At 36.3% G+C, this 22862-nt stretch overlaps 5 protein-coding genes and 1 non-coding gene across 10 annotated transcripts; 5 read left to right on the top strand and 1 right to left on the bottom strand.

The window, feature by feature from the left end:
* Positions 1-1340: 1340 nt before the first annotated feature.
* LOC130494592 (sugar transporter ERD6-like) lies at positions 1341-8994 on the top strand. 5 transcript variants are annotated; one of them, XM_057004667.1, is made up of 18 exons: positions 1345-1747; positions 1904-1966; positions 2052-2141; positions 2257-2316; positions 2440-2505; positions 2598-2663; positions 2794-2869; positions 2971-3035; positions 3162-3254; positions 3334-3414; positions 3547-3631; positions 3728-3771; positions 3859-3921; positions 4010-4069; positions 4175-4228; positions 4387-4446; positions 8456-8570; positions 8672-8994. In XM_057004667.1, the coding sequence occupies exons 1-18, from the start codon at positions 1514-1516 to the stop codon at positions 8794-8796; spliced, it is 1500 nt and encodes a 499-aa protein (XP_056860647.1). In that variant the 5' UTR covers positions 1345-1513; the 3' UTR covers positions 8797-8994. The 5 variants fall into 5 exon arrangements, with proteins under 5 accessions (XP_056860642.1, XP_056860651.1, XP_056860647.1 ...); XM_057004662.1 differs by lacking the exons at positions 8456-8570; positions 8672-8994 and adding an exon at positions 5273-8449 and having other exon boundaries at positions 1341-1747; XM_057004671.1 differs by lacking the exons at positions 8456-8570; positions 8672-8994 and adding an exon at positions 4624-5235 and having other exon boundaries at positions 1344-1747.
* Positions 8995-9389: 395 nt separating this feature from the next.
* LOC108833384 (phosphoglycerate mutase-like protein AT74H) lies at positions 9390-11226 on the top strand. The gene is made up of 2 exons (XM_018606834.2): positions 9390-10128; positions 10756-11226. Exons 1-2 carry the CDS (start codon positions 9672-9674, stop codon positions 11136-11138), a joined length of 840 nt encoding a protein of 279 aa, XP_018462336.1. The 5' UTR covers positions 9390-9671; the 3' UTR covers positions 11139-11226.
* Positions 11227-11439: 213 nt separating this feature from the next.
* On the top strand, positions 11440-11511 carry TRNAP-AGG (transfer RNA proline (anticodon AGG)). Its single transcript has one exon. It is a non-coding gene; the product is annotated as a tRNA-Pro (tRNA).
* A 278-nt stretch (positions 11512-11789) lies between these two features.
* On the top strand, positions 11790-13502 carry LOC108862702 (nuclear transcription factor Y subunit C-9). The gene is made up of 3 exons (XM_018636958.2): positions 11790-11980; positions 12402-13107; positions 13266-13502. Exon 2 carries the CDS (start codon positions 12405-12407, stop codon positions 13089-13091), a length of 687 nt encoding a protein of 228 aa, XP_018492460.1. The 5' UTR covers positions 11790-11980; positions 12402-12404; the 3' UTR covers positions 13092-13107; positions 13266-13502.
* A 435-nt stretch (positions 13503-13937) lies between these two features.
* On the top strand, positions 13938-18383 carry LOC108807758 (mitogen-activated protein kinase kinase kinase ANP1). The gene is made up of 17 exons (XM_018580008.2): positions 13938-14309; positions 14499-14540; positions 14628-14693; positions 14796-14906; positions 14994-15074; positions 15160-15237; positions 15303-15385; positions 15517-15598; positions 15670-15770; positions 15879-15918; positions 16006-16065; positions 16152-16201; positions 16292-16511; positions 16629-16799; positions 16895-17205; positions 17563-17633; positions 17977-18383. Exons 1-17 carry the CDS (start codon positions 14007-14009, stop codon positions 18069-18071), a joined length of 1965 nt encoding a protein of 654 aa, XP_018435510.1. The 5' UTR covers positions 13938-14006; the 3' UTR covers positions 18072-18383.
* LOC108807750 (mannosylglycoprotein endo-beta-mannosidase) lies at positions 18339-22672 on the bottom strand. The gene is made up of 11 exons (XM_018580000.2): positions 22262-22672; positions 21948-22086; positions 21592-21822; positions 21443-21501; positions 21321-21369; positions 20958-21188; positions 20688-20857; positions 20389-20593; positions 19650-20294; positions 19286-19513; positions 18339-19151 (listed from the first exon to the last, which is right to left on the bottom strand). The coding sequence occupies exons 1-11, from the start codon at positions 22408-22410 to the stop codon at positions 18417-18419; spliced, it is 2841 nt and encodes a 946-aa protein (XP_018435502.1). The 5' UTR covers positions 22411-22672; the 3' UTR covers positions 18339-18416.
* Positions 22673-22862: the final 190 nt, after the last annotated feature.

Raw genomic sequence — 22862 nt, 5'->3', positions numbered from 1 at the left:
TTGGCAGGTATATAAAGTTTATGTACGTGAATGATTTTATCGAATTAAAATGGATCAACTTCATAGCCGTGTTCATTGGATGTACCGTACGTAAAGAATAGTCAGATGTTTGATTTTTTTTTCCTTAAAGGTGGTCGACTACGAAAATAAAACTTTTTCAATCCTTCAATAATTGATAACGACAGATATATTTATCTCTTGTGCACTACACTGACTCCCATTATTCTACCAAAGATATATGCTTTTTTCGGACAAATTCTCTTTTCTGTTTAAAAATTAAATTCCCTTAAATCAGTTGTCTTCATTTATATGAATATATGTATATATTGAGAAAAAGAAGTGTGTATATATATAAGTATTAATAATCGTGTTTAAATTAGATCAAAAATTATATGAACGATTTTTAGTGATCATGAGCTAACTCATGAGCTTAGTCATTTTATATTTAATGTATATATATATATATATATATATATACTTCTATTTTCTTATGTAAGAAAGTATAGTTTCTATATTAATTGTATTTATTTTTTAAAATTAAATTGTAAAACCAAAAAGTTACAATTGTATACAAAATGTAAAAGAATATTGATATCAATCACCATATTATATATCTATAGAACTAAAATCTAAAATAAAATATTCCTAAGATTTTCATGCAGAATATATATTTTAATGGTTTAAATAGATGAAGATTTAGATGTCAATAGATGAAGATTTTGATCATGATGTCTTTACGTGGAATAGATTTTCGGACTAATTTTAATCTAGATTATTTTTCGACTAATCTTATATTATATTATGAAAATTATTTTTTATAATTATTTTATAACTATTTTTATAACTATTTTATAGTTTTAATTTTTTTTCATATTTGATCGCGAGTTAACTCGTTTAACTCATAATCTAGATGATTTGAGTTCGAGTTTACATATTAAAACTCATATAATAAAGCCGAGATGAGCTATCTTATGAAATATCTGAACTCATTGTGAACTGAGCTGAGTTGAGAGAACTAACTCATTTTGACATCCCTACATGTATAACCATATAACTTTTTACCATATAACTTAGGTAAAGAGATAAACTGAAAAATTACCACTGTACAACACAAGTTCTTAAAAGTATAAGCAAAAAAAATATCATAGAAGAAAAATCAAACCAATAACAGTCGAGTTCAATGTAGATGACTGAATCTAGACAAAACCAAACAAATATATCTAAAATTTTCAAAATTGTTTGCTTTTGAGCTCGCTTTTCAAACCAATTTACAAAACCAAACAAACATATAAAACTGATATTTTCATATAAAGAGATGTTTTCTGACGCATTACAGAAAACGATATATCCACTAGTCCAAGTAGACAATAATCCAATCCTCGATTTGCTTACGAACCCTTCAAGAAACTTCCAAGTCCTCTCTCACAAGCAACAAACAACTCCAACTTTTCTTTTATATATCAAATAATCCTCACGAAGACAGAACACTAAGCAAAGAAGAATTGTTTTGAAAATGGAGCGACAAAAAAGCATGGAGAAAGGGTTACTGAAGAAGAGCTTAAGCATACGAGAACGAGAGCCCAAGTTCCCTAACGAAGACGTTTTCTTAGAAACAGGATTATCGAGGAAATCCACGAGAGAGGTTACCAAGAACACTCAAGACAACGATGGTGAATGTCGTGTTACCGCCTCTGTTTTCCTCAGCACCTTTGTTGCCGTCTCTGGCTCCTTCTGCTCCGGCTGTGGTGTGAGTGATCTTTTTTAATTCAGTTCATACCTGGTTTAACTATAAACTATCTAAAGATCAGTTACAAAAAAAAACTATAAACCATCCGGTTTTGACTGTCTTTCAGAGTTTCATTTGTTGCTCTGAACCAGCTTAACTGATTTGGATGTACTGTAGGCCGGTTTTTCATCTGGTGCGCAATCAGGGATTACAAAAGATTTATCTCTCTCAGTTGCTGAGGTAACTAATAATAAAATATGCTGTTTTATATTAAAAGTAATTTTAAGTTTGACTTCTAAGTTGACCGTCTTTACTGATCATGCAGTACTCAATGTTCGGATCGATTTTGACATTTGGAGGTTTGATTGGTGCAATATTCAGCGGTAAAGTCGCTGATGTCCTGGGAAGAAAGCGGGTAGGTGATAGATTACACATGTTTTTATTTTTATTTTGTCTCATTGTTTGGTTGAACCGGTTCCCATCCACCGGTCCTCACTTACCTTTTTCTACTATTTTCTGGAAAAAAACAGATGATGTTGTTTTGCGAAGCCTTCTGCGTTACAGGCTGGCTCGTGATAGCATTGGCTAAGGTTTGTTTATCTCGTCTACTTGTTGCTCGTCTTGTTTATCCTTATTAATGGATAATTATCTTTATTATTTATCTCTGCGTTTTTTTAGAATAACATTTCTATATTAATGTTTTGAATACGAAGGACGCATTGTGGCTGGACTGTGGAAGATTGTTACTAGGAATCGGAGTTGGTTTATTTAGCTACGTGGTAATTTCCACCATTCCAAATATTTTTTCACCACCCAAATGAAATTTACGTAAATGATGAGTTACTGATACAAAGTTGTGTGTTTCGTGTAGATTCCAGTCTATATAGCCGAAATTGCACCAAAACATGTCCGTGGTTCGTTTGTGTTCGCCAATCAAGTACGTTAACTGAGTTTATTTGTTGGACCGGTTTATGTTCTAATCAAATAAATCGAACCGGTCCAACCTGATTTGGTCCAGCATTATGTTTGGAAAAATAACTCAAACTCTTGTTTATAAATGGGTACAGCTGATGCAAAATTGCGGCATTGCGCTCTTCTTCATCATTGGCAATCTCGTTCCATGGCGATTATTAGCAATAGTCGGTACGGTTACGTCTAAGATATTATAATAATCTTAAAAATTATAAGTGATAGATATAATTCGAACCGGCCCAATTTAACATATGTGTGTTTTATGTTTCCAGGGTTTGTGCCATGTGTGCTCCACGTTTTTTGCTTATTTTTCATTCCTGAGTCTCCCAGATGGCTAGTAAGTTTATTCATGTTTGCATGTGCATGGATGGTTTTGATAATTTGATCCATGCATTTAACCCAACCGCACTCCAGTTTTGCAATTTTGATTGAAGAGTTTTTGAATATGTTATTTATATGACAGGCGAAAAAAGGTCGGGATGAAGATTGCCGATCTGCTTTGCAACGTCTTAGAGGACCTGACGTCGACATTTCTTGTGAAGCAAACACTATCAGAGTATGAAATTTTTCCATTAAAAATAATACTAAGGTTAAAGCAATATTGGGTTTTAAAATGCTATTTTTTCCCTATGCAGGATACCTTAGAAATGTCTGAAATTGATGGTGGAAGTAGAATGGCTGAATTGTTTCAGAGACGATATGCATATCCATTACTTGTAAGTATTTGAGCTAAGAAAATAATCTAGTTTCTAATGAAATGTGCCTGTTTTCAATTACTAAAAAGAAACATTATAGTTCAGTTGCATAATGTAATGAACCAATGATATATTATATTAATTTGTATACAGATTGGAGTTGGCTTAATGTTTTTGCAACAACTGAGCGGGAGCTCCGGCGTTACCTATTATGCCAGTAGTCTCTTCCAAAAAGGAGGTAGCTTAATTTCCATATACACACACTTGAACATTTCATGTGTAAACTAAATAGTATAATCCAATTAATAAATTAACTTATTTGTTTTACTAACAGGATTTCCAAGTGCCATTGGCACATCTGTAATAGCCACAATAATGGTAAGTTTTCAAGAGAAAAACATTTACTTCATAACACCAGAAAATTCCAATATGACAAATGGTATAATTCTTCAATTACTTTTGTAGGTTCCGAAAGCAATGCTGGGAACCATTATAGTTGATAAGCTGGGGAGGAGAACGCTCCTAATGGTTAGATCTACTTTAGATCCAGTCAAGTAATATTAAGTATGAATTTTCTTCATTCCACTAATGATAGAGCTATCTTTTTTATTTACAGACTTCGTGTGCTGCGATGGGCTTAAGTGCTTTGCTCTTAAGTGTTTCCTATGGTCTCCAGGTAATTTTAAGTTTACTATATGCAACCTTTCAAACTAAAACTTTTATCTATAAAATAACCTTTTAAGCTAACTATCGTCTTCAAATTTTGTTAAACGTCGAGCAGTCATTTGGAATTCTCCCATATCTCACTCCAATCTTCACTTGCATCGGCGTATTGGTAATAACCCTAAACTTTTTTTTGAGAAAATTACCATAACAAACAAGCAAAAACAGATGACAATTTTTAAGTTGCACTACTCCATCTTTGTTCTTTGGATGAACTTCTTTCATTGCTAGTTAGTTGTCGTTGGTGATTTTATTTATGAAATGTTATAGGGTCACATTGTGACATTTGCGATGGGAATGGGAGGACTGCCATGGATTATAATGGCTGAGGTATTCCAACATTTATATTTCATGTGACTTACTACAAGAAACATAGAGAATAGCCACTAATTTTTTTGTAGCTATAGCTTAATTTTTGTGGCTATTTCACTGGTAGCTACAAATAGCTACAAAAAAAATTTGTTGACTATCGGCTTGTGGATAATTGAAAATTGTGGCTAATTGTAGATGTGTTTCCGCAACTCGGCCACAAACGATATTTGCGGCTATTTTCCACAAGTAGCGCCAAACAGATTTCGTGGATGTTTTGCCACAAAAAGCCACGCTATTAACCATAGCAAATTTTCTACTAATAGCCACACTCATAATTGTGGAATATAAGATACAAATAGCCACAATCAAATTGTAGCTCCATTAGCCACAACATAGTCGCACAGTAAGTTGTTGCTATTTTTCTATAAATAGCCACAGACTTAATTGTAGATTTCAGTATGCAAATAGCCACAATTAAATTTTGTAGTTGTAGTTTCATAATTTTAAAAGCTTTATTTATCATATTTTATATTATTTAATTTTTAATTGTATTCTATTAAGTTTTTTTGAACCAATTTTAAAACCAATAATTAATTACAGAAGTACAAACATAATTAGCTAAATCATTCAAAATATCATTACAATTTCAATTTATAGAAAACATCTAATGATGTTACAAAAGACTTCTAAGGATGTTAGAGATTAATATTGCACAAGGAAACACAATACACCTAGGGTAACATTGAAGAGTTAATGAGTGGGAGACTGCTGGCTAAGTTCTTGGCTAGAATCAGAATGGGGTCTTGGACCAGAAGCACCACACTCACATGGAATATGTTGACAGGTAACAGGCTCCACTCCATTCATCTTCAACACCATGTCTATGCTTTGCTTCAACCCAGAAACACTATCCTTCAGCCCAGTCACAACATCCTCCACAGTGGTCAATCGTCCATCAACTCCAACATTTCTACGTAGAGAAGCTGCAGGAGACTCCTTGGGTTCGGTATCAACATTAGTTGCCATCTACGTAGAGAAACAGAGAAACGTTTTGTTTTCAAATCTCAAAGTAAGTGGACATGTATCTCAGACCAAAACAAATGTACCAAAGCAACAATCACCCTTGTACTTAGAGCTACTAGAACCTAAAACACTTAACTCACCATAAACATCTATTACGTCTCTCTGGTGCACCCATCACTACCGCCAATCTAGGAAGTGGATGTCGAGAAGCAGAGGAAATAGTCCCGGATGAAGAAGCGCCTTGGATATTCATCTGCAAATCAACAAGAGATATTATAAAGTCAGGTAACGGAACTTTATAAGACAAAATCAAAGAACAAACTTGAAAAACCAGGCCCGTGAAGACTAAGAACGAAACTCAGAAATTGCTATCTATGGCGATTAAAGGAAATCAAAAGTGCGAAAGTGTACCTTAAACAGAAGATGAGAGATTTCGGAACGAGGGAGTTAGAGGAAGAAAGAAGATTCGACTGAATAAGAAGAGGAAACGGAGATTGAAGAACAGAGAAGATGGAACGATGAAGGAAGAGAAGATGGATTGAGAGAGGAGGTGCCGACAGAGAGGAGGCGGAGTAAAATAAATTAGGTTTAGTATTATTTTTAGTTGAAAACACTTGGCTGTGAGTTAAATAAACCATGCTCTAATTAGTACAGCCGGGAAACACTTAAAAATTACCCGGGAATCAAAAAATTTGGAATTTACTTTTTATATTGTCTGGAAAAATTCCCCCGCCTTAACTTTTCATGGTTAGTTTCTATTTTTTTAAGATAAACACAAACTAAATGTAGCTTTTGTAGCTAAACTGATATATTAAAAATTAGATGATAAAACTATAAAATTAAATAGGCTAAAAATAAAATATTATTTATTACAAATATTTAAAGTTAATGTTTATGATATATAGTTTGGAGTTTGAATTTGGGGTTTGAGGTTTAGATAAAGTTTGGCCAAAGTTCTAAGATTTGGGGTTTGGGAATATAGTTTGGATTTGAAGTTTAGATTTATGAATTCAAGCTGAGTACATATGATATTTAAATTTTATAATTTAGTATATAGAGTTTAGGATTTGAAATGTAGTGTTTGGATTTAGTTTTAAGATTTGGGGTTTGGGAAGGGTGTACATTTTAGATATAGGGTTTGGAATTTAGATTGTATATTCAGGGTCTATAAATATAGTATTTGGATTTAGTTTTGATTTTTCATTTAGTGTTTTGTGTAATTATAACTTAAAATAAAACATTTAATCAATCATTTAGAAAACATGTTTAAATATAACTTAGGAACGCTCGTTGAAAAAATAATGGATCTATCTTTATAGTGTTTTGGTGATTCTACCCCCAAGTATATTTAATATCGTTAATATGAGGTTAAAATGTTGAACTTATACAGTGGCATAAAGTTACTCTTTGAACCTCTATTTTTCGATTAAGAACACCTATTACAACAGTCATAATGTTGATTGTTGGCTATCTATAAATTTATTTTTATGTCTCTTGTTTTCCGATCCTGTTTTTGTTTTGCTAAACAAAAGAAAAGTTCCGATCCTGTTTTTAAAAAAAAAATCCGATCAAACCAGGTGAATTCAAAATTGGATCCTCCTATAACCTTAAAAGTTTAAGACCAAATAGTTTGTCTAAAACTAAATTAAATAACATAATGAATATATAATGTAACTAAACAAAATCATAGATAGTTAATGTTAATAAATACCATAGTAATGTATAATGCATGTGTAGCAGTGTTTTGAAAATCGGATCGGACCGGCCGGTCGAACCGGTTCGACCGTGACTCGCTGAAGAAGCCGAGTTCGGTTCGGTTTAAAATCCGGATTTGAACAAAACCAGTAAAACCGGCTGAAACCCGGTAAAACCGGTGACCCAGTTCTTAAAAATTAACATATAATCAAGTGTTTTTAATTATTATTAATTAAAATTTAATTTTTATAATTACTGTTCAACTATCACTATTTAATTTTTTTTTTATTTTTCTAAGAAAAAATGTGAAAAATATATTTTTGACTCTCATATACTATTTTTATTTTACCATATTCTTAAAATTTGAAATGTTAGTTGTAAAAATAAATAAATATGATTGTTTTAGCTGTAAATCATTTGTTTTTTTTTAATTTTTAGTTTACATAGTAATCAGATTTATGTTTGTTTTTTATTTTGAGTTAATAAAAAAGAATAGGGAAAATATTATATGTAGAAGTAAAGTTTATATAGTATAAATATATAATTATATACATTTTTATATAAATTAAAAACCCGGTTCGACCGGTTGAACCGGTCTAACCAGTCAACCAGTAGCTTCACCGAGTCGGTGTCCGGTCCGGTTTTCAAAACATTGATGTGTAGTATATCTCGACATTATGAAACTTGATTCGATTATAATACTATATTATATATATATATATATATTATAACATTCCATACAACACTGTAAACGTTATAAAAAATTGGTATTACATATATATTATAACTTTTTAAAAATGATATGTTCATTTATATGTTACACTCTTTGCTACACGTAGCCACAATTTTTTTTGTAGCCATGTCTTTTAAGTGGCCACAAATAACCATAACTAAGTTCGTAACAGGTATTTTTAAAAAATTGTAATTAATTTAAATATTTTTAATTTTTATTTCCCCAAATAGCTACGGACGCTGTTGTGGCTTTATTAGCTACAAATTATATCGTGGAAAAACGTGGGTATCTATTTCCACAATTTATATTGTAGCTAATTGTGGTTTTGTGTCTTCGAATAGCTGCAAATCATATTTTGTAGCTAAATAGCAACGAAAAGCTACATAATAGCTGCGAAAATTTGTTGTAGCTATTTTACGGATATTTTGTGGCTATATTTCTCTCGCCGCAAAATGTTTGTGGCTGAGCCGTGGCTATAAACAAGTTTTCTTGTAGTGTTAATTAGCTTGAATCCGGAGAATGTGTGTTGGGAGGGAGTTGGTTGTGTGAATCTAATAAAAATTATTGCGCTTGCAGATATTTCCCATGAATGTGAAAGTATCAGCTGGAACCTTAGTTACCGTGACTAATTGGTTTTTTGGTTGGATTGTCACTTATACTTTCAATTTCATGCTAGAATGGAATGCATCAGGTATATATGTAGAGATATGAACACACAACAACAATTACCGTTATTTACTATTATGAATAAGTTGTTACTGATTGTCTTTTTCTTTTTGTTCATTTTTCAAGGGATGTTCTTCATCTTCTCGATGGTCTCAGCCTTTTCGATTGTATTTGTATACTTTCTAGTACCAGAGACGAAAGGCCGATCACTTGAAGAAATACAAGCGTTGCTCTCCAAACATGTACAATAATATTGTTCTGTGAAAATTGACCATATTAATCGATTATTGCAATTAAAGAGATAAAATCGATTATTATGATTTTATCGATTATTATGATTTTTTGTGATCGTTTGAATGAGATTTGTGTATGGATCGAGTTTTGTATTGGAAAATGGCAACAATAAATTTTTCTACGTCCTGTCTGGAAAAAATGCATGGTTTGATTAATTAGAAGTGACTTTATAATATGACCAAGGAATTTTTTTTTTCAAAAGAAAAATTAAGGATAGACTTAAATATAAATTCGTTTGATAATGAATGCAAATGTGCCGTTCATAAACAAAAGACATAACTACGTTTTTTCAACACAAGCCATACCTACGTTTAGTATTTAAAATTAATTAAAAATAAAATTGGTCTTTGATTGAAAGATAATACGAAAACTAGCTAAGTTGCGTCTTAAAATGCGCTATTGTACGAACACGTGAATTACGCATCATGCAAGAATAATGTGATAAGAGTAGTTGTCGTCTTTTGTAAACATTCAAATCACCTCGTTCCAGTTTGACCGCTATACAACTCCGCTTTTGCAAAATGTTTTTTTTCTTATATAAATTCTCCACTTGACCTACAAATTAATACATTACCAACCAAAAACCATTAGTAATTAATGAAATGAGTTAAGTTTAATTAGCATTAGAATCATGAGATCTAGAATCATATTGTCAACTTGACCTAAGTGGGAAACCAAGTGGGAATGTGGGATCATAAACAAAAAAGGTAGTAGACTTCTCGATCGTGGTCTCATATGGTGGGCTCTCAATTTTGACAAGGAGGCGATCTCTCCATCATAAAACCTGAAATTAATCTACAACGACAAAGGTAGAGAAACGAAAAAGAAAAATATGGGGACCGACAAAAAGATACTTCCAAAACGTATTATACTCATGCGCCACGGTGAGTCAGCCGGCAACATCGACCAAGGGGCTTACGCAACCACGCCCGACCACAAGATCCCTCTGACCGAAGAAGGACGAGCGCAGGCACGTGAGGCCGGCAGGAAGATGAGAGCGTTGATCTCATCAGCTCAAAGCGGCGCGTGCGGAGAGAACTGGCGCGTGTACTTCTACGTGTCACCGTACGAGAGGACGAGGACAACTCTGAGGGAGGTAGGGAAAGCGTTCTCGAGGCGGCGCGTGATAGGAGTGAGGGAAGAGTGTAGGATAAGAGAACAAGATTTTGGGAATTTTCAAGTGGAAGATAGGATGAAAGTTATCAAGGAGACGAGGGAACGTTTTGGAAGATTCTTTTACCGTTTCCCTGAGGGTGAATCTGCTTCCGACGTCTATGATCGTGTTTCAAGTAAGTTCTGTCTATCTAGAGGATAATTCTTTTTTTATTTTTGTCACAAATCTAGAGGATAATTTAGATAGCTAATATTATTAACATTTCCACATAAATGTTTTTCATTTTTTTTGAGAACATAAAAAGTTTTTTTTCCCAATTTTTTTTATAAAAGTTTGGGTATTTTTGGTATGGGGAAGAATAATAATAATAAAAAATCAGTACACCAATTACCATCATCAGAATATCCTTTAAAAATCCATAATCAGATTCGAGTTTTGGATTATTATGGAAAGTAATTTAAAATACTTTAAATTTTTTTGCATTAGTTGATAATTTGATATAGTTAGGTCCTGTGGTTAGGTCAGCTCTACTTTGAAGGCTTTTGACTTTGACCCTTGAGAAAAGAAGACGTACTTTGATTGGTCTTCGAGTTTGTTGATTATGGAGTTTTTTTGGAACATCGTCGCGTATGTTTCTTTTTGATTGTCATCCTCACGTATCTTGCTAATTACTTTCACATTTGACGAAAATATGTAGCGCTCCTAGTTACTCCTAGTTTACTGGTTTGCCAGAATGAAAATGTTACATTATACACAACATTAATTAATTAAGTATATCTCTATGTTTGACCTCATTGGAAAGGTTTCTTGGAGTCTCTATGGAGAGACGTGGACATGAACAGGCATCAAGTAGATCCATCGAGTGAACTAAACCTAGTGATCGTATCCCATGGGCTGACCTCTCGTGTGTTTCTAATGAAATGGTTCAAGTGGACGGTGGAAGAGTTTGAGCGGTTGAACAACTTAGGGAACTGCGAGTTTAGAGTGATGGAGTTAGGTGCAGGAGGAGAGTACACTTTTGGAATACACCATACCGAAGAAGAGATGTTGGCTTGGGGCATGTCTAAAGATATGATTAATGATCAAATAGTTCGTGTTGATGGTTCTCGTGAAACATTGGACGATTGTACATTGCATCTCGATGAGTATTTCGATTTGTTAGGTGTGACTGACGACGAAGAATGATGCTGATTATTTATATGTACATTGTTATTTGTTCGCTTTTCGGAAAAAAAAAACTACTAGTAATTATCTCATTTGTTGTTTGGTTTCATCACTTGTAAATCAAGCTTAGTAGTATTGAAAATGCTTTTTTCGTATAATAAAAAAATGAAGTGATATTTTCTAAAGAAAACACGTGTTATAGTTCCTCAAAACCAATTAGCGAACCAATTATAGTTACCAACTTACCGCAAAGTAAATAAGATATGCTTATATGTAGTTTGATCGTTGTCGAATAAATATTTTGTTAAAGAATCATACAAAAGGGCATTTGGTCTAGTGGTATGATTCTCGCTTAGGGTGCGAGAGGTCCCGAGTTCAATTGTCGGAATGCCCCATTTTATATTCGACAATTAGTTCAATTTTAAATTCTAACTTGCAGAAATATTTGGACCACTGCTGACCTGAGTTTTTTTTACTTTTTGAATTTCTTTATTACAAAGTGAGTAAGTAACTACTAATTTTGAGTGGAAGAAATAATAGTTAGTTTTTTCTTTTTGGAATTAAGTTAATTTATAATTTTATATCCGTAAAAGAAAGTAAAGACGAAACATCATCTGACAAGAGCACAAGAATCTTGACAAAAGCCCAGCGCTTGACACGACACCCACCTTTTAAAGCTTTCCACACTTATTACACCCGTTGTTGTTGTTGTTGTTGTCGTCGTCGTCTTCTATTTCCTTCTTCATTGTTAAAGTCGAAAAAGGAGTTACCAGATCTAAAAACTCAAAGAGGTTCCTAGTGTCTTCCCCACAATCCAACTCTTTTTCAACTTCAGATTCTTCTGCAAATCCTACTCATCAGAGGTCTCCCCCTCCTTTCCCGATACTATCTGCTTACTTTTCCTATGTTAGCTTATTTGTTCTGACCTGTTCTTGTATGTATTTTTCGTGAAATTCATGCACTTGTTAAAAAATAATAGACATGGTGTGTTTTTGGAAAAGCTTCTAATTGGTTGTTATAGCGCTTAGAATAGCTTTTGCTCATTTTGACTGTTTTGAAGGAACTAAAATTTTTATGGGTTATATAACAAGTAGATTTTGATGCACGTTCTTTTATCTATATATAAAAGCTCACTATTCATACTTATTGCTGTTCTAGATCTTATTTTCTATATTTCTTTGCAACCTTATCTCCTTGAGATTTCCATTTTTATAAAAATTATGGTCAGATGTTTGATTAAAAAACACATTTAAAATCCGGAGTTTATGTCTTTATTATTTATAGAGAATGGATCAACAAGAGCATGGACAGTCCGGAGCCATGAACTACGGCGCAAACCCATACCAAACCAATCCCATGACCACCAATGTAGCCGGAAGCGCGGGGCCAGCAGCACCACAAGGTCAGCTAGCCTTCCACCAGATCCATCAACAGCAGCAGCAACAACAGCTAACTCAGCAGCTTCAAGTCTTCTGGGAGAACCAATTCAAAGAGATTGAGAAAACAACCGATTTCAAGAACCACAGCCTTCCCCTCGCGAGGATCAAGAAGATCATGAAAGCGGACGAGGACGTCCGCATGATCTCTGCTGAGGCTCCCGTTGTGTTTGCAAGGGCCTGCGAGATGTTCATCTTGGAGCTGACGCTGAGGTCGTGGAACCACACCGAGGAGAACAAGAGGAGGACGCTTCAGAAGAATGATATAGCAGCTGCTGTGACTAGAACCGATATTTTTGATTTTCTTGTGGACATTGTTCCTCGAGAGGATCTCAGGGATGAGGTCTTGGGAAGGGGGACTGTCCCTGAGGCTGCTGCTGCTGGCTACCCTTATGGATACTTGCCTCCAGGAACTGGACCGATAGGGAACCCGGGAATGGTTATGGGCAACCCCGGTGGTGCATACCCACCTAACCCGTATATTGGTCAACCCATGTGGCAGCAACAGGGACCTGATCAACCTGACCCGGAGAATTAGCTTTGGCAAAGAAACTGTGAGTTTTCTTTTCTCCGGCTTCGTTTTTAATATCTAACGTAGGGCTGTTTATGTTGTTGGTATAGATGAGGACTTAGTTTTTTTTTAATTCACAAGCTTTGAAAGATCACAAAGCTCTAATACAACCTGATAGTTACATTGTTTTTTTTGTTGCAGAGTTCTAGTCTCAGTACAAGTGAAATGAAGAAAGGAGGGAGGTTTTAGAGAAGAGAACATATCAGAGATTCAAAATCAGTGTTGTAGAAGAAAACTAAGTGTTTGTTTATTATGTCCATTTATCCTTTTCTTTAAAGGAGACAATTCAGGGATGAGTTACCTGAAGAATGTATAATAACATGAAGTCTGGGTTGACAAGTTCCTTTTTATTTTATTTGAATGTTATTGTCTTATCTTTATCCTGTTCCCTTCTCTTCATATATTGTACAACATTCAAATAAAAAATAATATCTTATCGAAATCAATTACTCCAAAAATACCAAATTTTAAAAACTTCCTCGTTTCCGAAAAATATTTTTTTTTATAAATATATTATATGTTATGATTAACTATTTTTCATAAATTTTATCCAACTAAAATTTAATAAAAACAATTAACTATTTAAAATTTACTAAATTTAAAAATATATTAATATTTTTTTTTTAAATATAAACTATCTGAAATGGAAAGGATATTAGTTTTGGTTCAGCCCAAAATCATTACATCAATAAAAAAAATATAATTGTTTTTTTCTCTTTCGTATTTTAAAATCATTTTTTTTTAGCAACTCGTATTTTAAAAATCAAAATGTTATTTTAATTTCAAAAAGTATGATATCGATGCCCTTTTCCCTCTCACTCACTTCGTTAATACTTTAAGCCGAACTCAGTGTGAAAACCAAACCCCCAAAAATCGATCGAGATGCAAGATTTCTTCGGCTCCGTTCGCCGATCTCTCGTCTTCCGTCCTCCCGCCGGCGATGAAGATAATAACCAGGAGAATCAGCCTCCTTTCCCCGGCGTTCTCGCCGATAAGATCACTTCCTGCATCCGCAAATCCAGGGCTCTCATCAAACCCTCCTCCTCTCCGCCGCCTCCTCCTACCACCGTAGATACTCCACCTCCGATTTCGTGGAGGAAAGGTCAGTTAATCGGCCGCGGCGCGTTCGGTACAGTGTACATGGGTATGAATCTCGATTCCGGGGAGCTTCTCGCCGTCAAACAGGTAAACACCTAGGGTTTCGAATCTAATAATCGGGTCTTAGTTTTTAAAAAAGGAAGTTCCTTTTGCTGCTAATTTTGTTTGTTTGTTACTTACCAATCTATCTCGGATCTGTTACTAAGCGATTCTGAAATCTAATACTGAAAGTCGAAAGCTTTGATTAATTGGATGTGATCTGATTGTTACTCTCAGGTTCTGATTGCATCCAATTATGCTTCCAAGGAGAAAACTCAGGTTCTTAAACAAACTCAACCTCTTTTTATGTCTTCTCCTTTCGAGTTATTCTTGACTTTTGGTTTCTATCTTGGTGCTGCTATGAAGGCTCATATTCAGGAGCTTGAGGAAGAAGTTAAGCTTCTCAAAAATCTCTCCCATCCAAATATAGTTGTAAGTAAACTGTATCCTCTTCTTCTCAATGACAATGCATATGGATTCGATACTTCCTTTGTGTTGTCTAACTTAGTTTTTTATTTGTTTCTTGGCCTTTAGAGATATTTGGGTACAGTTAGAGAAGATGATACACTGAATATCCTTCTCGAGTTTGTTCCTGGTGGATCTATATCTTCGCTCTTGGAGAAATTCGGACCTTTTCCTGAATCAGTGAGTCATACTTGAAATTTCCTTTTTTTTTTCCTTTCCATCGATTGGCTAGAGTGTTTTCTTTAATTGTTGAGATGATTGAACTAGGTTGTGCGGACATACACAAAGCAGCTGCTTTTTGGGTTGGAGTACCTTCACAATCATGCAATTATGCACAGAGACATTAAGGTAACAGTTTTTCCCCATACTTTGGAAATTTCTTGCAATACTTGAGGTGTATTGCCAATGATATTCTATGTTCCTCTGTTCTCAGGGGGCTAATATCCTTGTGGATAACAAAGGATGCATTAAACTTGCTGATTTTGGTGCATCAAAACAAGTAGCTGAGTTGGTAAGTTAAATCATTTTTTTTTTCTTCAGCTTATATTCTTTATAATGACATGTTTTCATCTCTAGGCTACGATTTCTGGTGCGAAATCTATGAAAGGGACACCCTATTGGATGGCTCCGGAAGTTATTCTTCAAACTGGACATAGCTTGTAAGCTCTTATGTGTGCTTGTAACTACCAATTTTTACCTGATATCTCATACGCCTGTGATTATGATTTTAGTTACGGCCACAGACGCTCCATAATTTGAATTCTCACAAAACTGTGGATATTATTTTCAGCTCTGCTGATATATGGAGCGTGGGCTGTACAGTTATTGAAATGGTGACTGGAAAGGCTCCTTGGAGTCAGCAGTATAAAGAGGTATTTTATATATTCTATTCCTGGTTGTAAAGAATTTTGTTTCATTACAGGTGGACATACTTTGTTTTCAGGTTGCTGCTATCTTCTTCATCGGAACAACAAAATCCCATCCTCCAATACCTGATACTCTCTCCTCTGATGCAAAAGACTTTCTGCTCAAGTGTCTACAGGAGTAAGCTACTTTGCTTCAGAAACAATTGATTTGAATTGTAAAGCAGATCTCATCACTACTATTGTTTTTTGTCTTTGGGATTGCTGAATCATTGATTCGTCTTGGCAGGGAACCGAAAATGCGGCCAACGGCATCGGAGCTACTAAAGGTGAACTATAAACAGTTTAAGTTTTGCTCCATCGAAGTTGATTTTTTTTTTATAGGAAAAGTGTTCTTGATTTTGTTCTGTTTGCAGCATCCTTTTGTTACGGGACAACACAAGGAATCTGCTTCAACTGATCTTGTTTCTATCATGGTGGGTGCATGTGGACCATCTTATGAATATCATATATATTGTTCTTGAAGCCATCTTGATATGGTCATTTTTGTTTTTTTTTCCAGAACAATGGCAGTACTCCTACATTGTCAGAGTTAACTAACACTAAGTGCTCGTAAGTTCTGGCTGAAACCTAAATATTAAAATGAACTTTTTGGGATTATGAAGGATTCTGACTGTTTGTTGTCTGCTTCCTCTGTTTCAGTCCACATTCTACATGCAACGATGTAGGAGACATGTGTAACTTGGGCAGTCTGAACTATTCACTTGCATCTCCTTTTAAATCAATCCAAAACAACAACTTCAGACAACAAAATGATAATGGAGGCGAGGAAGACGATATGTGTTTGATTGATGATGACAATTTTTTGACATTTAACGGAGAGTCAGGACCTATCCTTAAAAATAATAGTGATCTGAAGAAGGTAACCATTCATGCGATTCATATTTCAGTTCCAATGACCGATTCAAGTCTCAACTATTGTTTGAGTTGAGTTTCATTTTGTTCTATAAGCATCATTTATTAAATCTTACTTTGACAGAGCTGTGATGCCACAAGTGATATTTCCAATGCTTTGAATGCCAAATTCGATGAAAGTCCTTGTAATGGAGAGAAAGAGCCGAAGATGAGCATGGAAGTTGACCAACCGTCATACTCAGAAGATGATGAGGAGCTGACCGAGTCAAAAATTAAGTCTTTCTTAGATGAAAAGGTGCTTGGCGCACACTTATCATGTTCCTTATTGTCATTTGAACGCAACTCACATTCTGTCAATCACTAACGTGGGAGTGAATATATTAATCTCAGGCTGCAGAGCTAAAGAAGTTACAGACGCCTCTATATGAAGAATACTACAACAATTTGATCACATGCTCTCCAAGTGGCATGGAGAGTAACTTAAGTAGCAGTAAAAGAGAGGACACTGCTCGTGGTTTCCTGAAACTGCCTCCAAAAAGCAGGTCACCGAGTCGGGGTCCTCTTGGTGGTTCACCCTCGAGAGCAACAGACACAGTTAGTTGTACTAAGAGCCCAGGAAGTGGAAGTAGTCGTGAAGTGAATATGAACGATGGAGGTGATGAAGCTTCGCAGGATACTGAAGAGGAATCAAAGAACCAGAGGTTAGTATAGAAATTTGGTTTGGGATTTAAGTTTTGAGGATTTAGAGATTTACTTTGATCCTCTTAGGCACTTACTAGGAATACTGAAGCGACAACTATGTCCCATTCATGCATGTCATAAGCTATAACGCCCCTTTATGTCGCATAATTGTTGCATTTTGGTTTTACAAGTGCTGACTTATGAACCATATGAGGATAATCACGAATGCGTCCAAACATTCAAAGATCAAGAATTCTTAAACATTTACCGCTCTTTCTTTCAATTGTCCAGCAACGATTTCAAATTTTTACCTTAGCCTAGGGTTCTTGACACTCATTTGCTTTATTTGGTAAAATTCGCTGGTTTTGGTATTGCAGTGCTGCTTTGTCGGAGATAGAGAAGAAGTGGAAGGAAGAGCTTGATCAAGAACTGGAAAGAAAGCGACAAGGTATGTCCTGTCCCTTTTGTGAGGTCCATGATTTGCACACTGCACGGTCTGTCGTGTTTTCTTTGATGTCAAATCTTGCATGACAATACGTTCTGCGTTTTTCTCTAGATCAATAAACAAGACTATTTTACGAGGTAGTTTGCTCTGTTAACTTTTCGCCATTCACACTCGTTAGTGGAGCAAGAAAGTTATAGATTCTCACTGCATATATTATTACAAACCCTGGTCCCCTTAAAGTTTTGCCCAGACATCATAGACGTTGAGCAACATGACATAACAATATCGATGTGATATAAGCTTAGGTAAATCAACTCGTTGACTTGTAGTATATGTGTTGTTGCAGAGATCATGCGCCAGGCAGGGATGGGATCATCCCCAAGAGACAGAAGCTTGAGCCGACACAGAGAGAAATCAAGGTTTGCATCTCCAGGAAAATGACATGTACAAAAAGCTCCATGTCCCTCGTGCTATTTTTACTTACGGGCAAGACTGGCCAGAAACAGGTCCAGATGGTCTTGATCCTCGGCTTTCGATTTTTCCATTGCTCAACTAGTATATATATGTATGTCATTCTTGTTTTCTGGTGACGAGAAGTAGACTTGAGGTTTGGTCTGAATATATGATTCTGAAACACTCTTGATTGTACTAGATCTTGTGTAATCTGAGTGTGTTGGGTGCATGTTATAGAGAGCTGCCAATACAACATCTGTTAAAAGTTCCATTTATTGAAAGTGTTTGGGTTTGCACGCAGTCATATGTTACAAACACGATAAGTAATTTGCCTTAACCAAAAACAGTAAACCCGTCAGGGTAGTTCCATCCCCGAAGCATAACACGAGGAGGCTTCTTCATGCTTGTAGGAGCAGCAAATGAAATCTTAAAAGACATTGATTCACCCGGGACTAGTGAGAAATAGTTGTCTGAATAGTGTACAGGCAGAATCCTCGTGTCTTGTTTCTCTGCCTCTGGATTGTGGACTGAAAAACGAAGAAAGAAAGCAACTCCGGGATCGGTTCCCTCTGTTTCCACAACTTTCAAACCGCGGTTGATATCTTCAGTACCACCAAATTTACTAAAGAGCTTCTGGAGCAAACCCACATCGCGTTTTCCATCGTCCTGAAGAGCGCTTTTGGCTAAGTCAGCTCTAGATGTATTGTGGACATTGATCTCCAGCTCGTACTCTGGACCGACGTTAACTGCATTGCAAGTGACCTTGATAGGTATTTGCTTCTTTCTGTAGGGCTCCAAGAGCGTGTAATCTTTCCCAGGCAGATGTAGCCAGTAAAAGTTCCGGGATATAACCGTTTTGTCTGAGGCATGGTACAGTTTGAGAAGAAGGAAATAGACAGGCTTTGGGTTTTCTGATTTAGAGTACATGAATTCCGATATTTTCACAACTTTCTTTGGCGGTGCAGAAACTTTGTTGAACACTTTGGAGTATGGGCAGTTACCCTCTAGGTCCCATACCGATGCCTCTATCTCTACGTCTGATAACTCTTTAGGAGTCGTGTTCACAACCTGTGGTTAGAGTACAGGATATCTGTATTATTTGCATACATCACTCTCTTTAGATCAAGTCTTATACTAACTTTTAAGACCACCGTTCACAGAGATTATTATCTTAGAAAAGAATTAAAGGGAATCAAACTGACCTCAACGAAGTTACTTGCCAGATTCAACTGGACATGGACTGGTTCTGCAGCGGAACGGCAGCCATAGAAACTGGCTGTTTGGTCGAGAAGATGATCGTAGAACTGACCTCTGAGGCCAGTCCATGGATTTTGGTTCTTCCAGATCAAGACACCCGTGTACTTTGTCCACATTTGCGAACTCCAGCCCTCGAATAAAGCTCTGTACTGAATGTAGTTCACCAGTTGAGCCTATCACAGAAAAATAAAATCAAGTCATAATGTCACTTGAGATCTAAACTTTCTATGTTCAACCGAACATAGAGATCGCATTTAAGTTAAAGCCAAGCTAGAACATGAGCCGAAAGGTTCAAGATCCCAAATGTACCTTCACGCAGAAGTCATCGAGATTATCTGGAACACCGTACATAAGAATCTGGTCATGAACTTTTCCAGGCTTAGAATATGGAATGTACTTGTGGTAATCCCACATTCTGTTCGGCACTTCTTCCACAAACCCGTCTGAAACCTTCTTAAACAAAGGAATCTCCCAACCTTCCGGAGGCATTGTCGCTCTTATAGTATCTGCAACCGGCATTCCAACCGAACCGACCTCTGGATTGAACCCATACTTATAATACGTGTCTTTAAAGAAATCTTCAGGGTTTTGAATCTCATAAGGGCCGTCAGTGAAGTTTCCTTTTCCATCTGCAAAGCCGTCCCACATAGATCCTTGAATATAAACTCTAGTACCGTCAAGGTAAACGCTAGGATCTGACTCCTGGTCTGATAACAGATGGGTTGTGAAATAAGGGTGAAGCCTCAGGTCTTTCTTGAGAGCCTCATTTATGTCTTTAGGAGGAACTTGTTCGTTTCCACCAACCCAAAGAGCAAGGCTTGGATGGTTTCTCAGGAGTTTGACAGTATCACGAGCACATAAAAGGAATAATTCATGGTCTAGTGGTCCGTTTAGATTTGATACTGGATCCCCTCTTCCATCAACATCTCCAGTGATCCAAAACTCTTGCCAGACCTGAGATTTAAGTAAGATGAAGATGGAACTTCAGAAATGGAAAAGGGTTCTGAAGAATGATAGACAACTATAGATCTAGAGTCTAGAGTCATACCAACAAACCATAGACATCACAGAAGTGATAGAACTCCGGCCTTTCAGCCAACCCACCGCCCCAGCAACGGATCATGTTCATGTTCATATCTGCGTGGAACTTTATGTCCGTTCTGTAACGTTCCTTGGAGAGGCGTAACAATCCATCTGATAGTATCCAGTTGCCACCACGGATGAATATCGGCTCTCCATTGATCTTGAACAGCCTAGATTTTTTTTTAAAAGAAAAAACAAGATGCAGAGCCTCCACAGAATCATTCAAACCCATTTCGAACTTGAACTGAAATATATTAAGCTTACCTTCCACCAGTGACAGTATCAATATCACTCTCAATCTTACGGAATCCATATGGCTGCATCCACGAATCAGATTCTCCAAATTCTTTCACAACGACGGTGATCAAGACGTCATAAAGGTTTTGCTTTCCCATCCCATTGGGCCACCACAGTTCAGGTTTATACAGAAAGAGCTGGTCATTCACAAACTCATTAGCTTATAGAATAAACAATTATAAGAAGCCATTTTGTAGGTGCAGAATATAAATAATATACAATAACAGAACCACTCACCGGTTTAAACGTGTGCTGAATATTTCCTCGAGCAGGGATCAGAACATTCTCTGTATGAAGATGCTCTACTAAACAAACACCGTTTTCGAGTTCGGCTGTTACTTGAATATTTACAGAACAGTCAGCATTCCATGTGCTTTTGTTTTCGAGGTCAGCGGTCACATGCAGGTACGCCCTTTCGTAATCGTCATAAAAAGTTGAGACCAAATGGGGATCAATTATTCTTACAGGCTGCAACCCAAAAAAAAAACAATCAGTTCCTAATAGCAACTAACAACAACATTCAGTAAGAAACGTAATTGTAAACGTTCCTGATCAATGGAGAAAGTCAAATCTCTTTTACATAAAAATGTAAAAACTAACCCCGGTAACAGATATTGAGACTTCGTCCCATATGCCAGTGTTCCGATCCCTACAAGAAAAAAGGAAATCAGAGAAAATGCCTTAAAACTATCTGATAAAGCTTAACCAAAAAAAAACATTACCTAATTGGACAAATCCAGTCCCAACCTTCCACGTATTGTGCAGCTACATCTTTCCCAATCTGTCATAAATATTCAGCCACATAAAGGTATAGTTGTTTGCTATGAAAAAGACAATGCCTTGGCTTCTCAAAGAGAGAGAGAGATGGTACCTCGTGATCACCACCTTGGCCTCCCTGGGGAGGTATAGACCCAGGGTGATCAGGGGGATGAACGATAACAGCAAGTAGATTGTCGCTGCTATCAGGATGAAGAATATCAGTAACATCAAGTGTGTGCCTGCGGAACATTCCTTTAGGTAGTACAATCTTGTGGCCGTTTACATACACCTCAGCAGAGTAGTTGATAGCACGAAAATTCAGATGCACGTATTGATTCAACAACTGCAAACAAACAAACAAAAAAGAAGATAGTATACATAAACTAAACTGAAATAGTAGGGTTCATAGTTTGATGATATATACGGTGAAAATATCAAATCTTGTATAAGTAGTATGTGCCCTCTCACCCGTTTACAATGGAAGCGTGTGAAGAACCAGAAAGTGTAGTAGTCCCTTCCGGAATCGGCAATGTCAGTTATAGTCTCGTTTTCTAGTCCGTAGAAAGGATCTGGAATTGATTTGTTCTTCAACAAGGTCCCCAGAACACTGTCTTGCAGGGGAACAGCAAAAATGTCAAAACCATGCATTGATGGTGGAACAAGAAGAGGCAAATCTAGTGAGTAACTGCTAAGATTTAGTTGAATTTCACTAGACTCATCGGAATGATCATTACACGATTACTTTTGAATTAATTGACAAGGAGTGGGAAAGTAAAGATTACGTTCCGGGAACGACGGCTTCAATCCACGGAGATTGGGGACCTATAGACGGTGGATTGGTGGTAGTGAGCTGGTCGCCGTCTTCATTAACCTCCGTCGATCTAGCCGCTAGCCAGCCGGAACCGAGAAGTGTCTTTCCGATCTGCGCCATTAGAGTTTCTTGAGTGCTGCTACGTGTCGTCGCTTCGGTTGCAAATACTTGCAAGTTAAAAGAAACTTAGCTGGACTAGAGAAAGAGAGAGCAACACTCACTTCGAAGTCATGCTTCAAAGTTCAAAGCCTTGAGTTTAAGCGAAAGCGTGAACATTTACTCAGAGTCATTTATTACATCATCTTTATTGTATTGGTTTGGTCAGACCAAGAGCGAAAACGTGCCAGACAAATTAAAGGGAAAAGACACGACAGCTGAGAGATAGATTTTCATACATGACAAAGGAGCTCCATCAACATCGTTAAGGTCTTGATAAAGAAAATTCATCATAGCTTTGATGTTATGCTGGATAAAACCTGTTTGGGGGGGGGGGGGGGGGGGGTTCACTGGTTCACCACTCCCGAACATTGTTGGAATACTATTATCCTACGTACAACAAAACAAAACCATCT

This window comes from Raphanus sativus, chromosome 1 (genome assembly GCF_000801105.2).
Source record: "Raphanus sativus cultivar WK10039 chromosome 1, ASM80110v3, whole genome shotgun sequence".
NCBI lineage: Eukaryota > Viridiplantae > Streptophyta > Magnoliopsida > Brassicales > Brassicaceae > Raphanus > Raphanus sativus.
Note: the sequence above shows the minus strand (reverse complement) of the source record. Positions and strands in the feature narration are given on the sequence as shown.

What these genes read in the sequence shown, in the direction of transcription:
- LOC108807758 (XM_018580008.2), top strand. Translation starts at nt 14,007, where the DNA reads ATGCAAGATTTCTTCGGCTCCGTTCGCCGATCTCTCGTCTTCCGTCCT. An exon ending in AGCTTCTCGCCGTCAAACAG is followed by an intron (nt 14,310 to 14,498) that starts GTAAACACCTAG and finishes TGTTACTCTCAG; the next exon opens with GTTCTGATTGCATCCAATTA. An exon ending in CTTCCAAGGAGAAAACTCAG is followed by an intron (nt 14,541 to 14,627) that starts GTTCTTAAACAA and finishes GCTGCTATGAAG; the next exon opens with GCTCATATTCAGGAGCTTGA.
- LOC130494592 (XM_057004662.1), top strand. Translation starts at nt 1,514, where the DNA reads ATGGAGCGACAAAAAAGCATGGAGAAAGGGTTACTGAAGAAGAGCTTA. An exon ending in TAGTCTCTTCCAAAAAGGAG is followed by an intron (nt 3,632 to 3,727) that starts GTAGCTTAATTT and finishes TTTTACTAACAG; the next exon opens with GATTTCCAAGTGCCATTGGC. An exon ending in TCACTTGCATCGGCGTATTG is followed by an intron (nt 4,229 to 4,386) that starts GTAATAACCCTA and finishes GAAATGTTATAG; the next exon opens with GGTCACATTGTGACATTTGC.
- LOC108862702 (XM_018636958.2), top strand. Translation starts at nt 12,405, where the DNA reads ATGGATCAACAAGAGCATGGACAGTCCGGAGCCATGAACTACGGCGCA.
- LOC108807750 (XM_018580000.2), bottom strand. Translation starts at nt 22,410, where the DNA reads ATGGCGCAGATCGGAAAGACACTTCTCGGTTCCGGCTGGCTAGCGGCT. An exon ending in GACTGGATTTGTCCAATTAG is followed by an intron (nt 21,370 to 21,442) that starts GTAATGTTTTTT and finishes TTTTTCTTGTAG; the next exon opens with GGATCGGAACACTGGCATAT. An exon ending in GTGATGTCTATGGTTTGTTG is followed by an intron (nt 20,295 to 20,388) that starts GTATGACTCTAG and finishes CTTAAATCTCAG; the next exon opens with GTCTGGCAAGAGTTTTGGAT.
- LOC108833384 (XM_018606834.2), top strand. Translation starts at nt 9,672, where the DNA reads ATGGGGACCGACAAAAAGATACTTCCAAAACGTATTATACTCATGCGC. An exon ending in CGTCTATGATCGTGTTTCAA is followed by an intron (nt 10,129 to 10,755) that starts GTAAGTTCTGTC and finishes CTCATTGGAAAG; the next exon opens with GTTTCTTGGAGTCTCTATGG.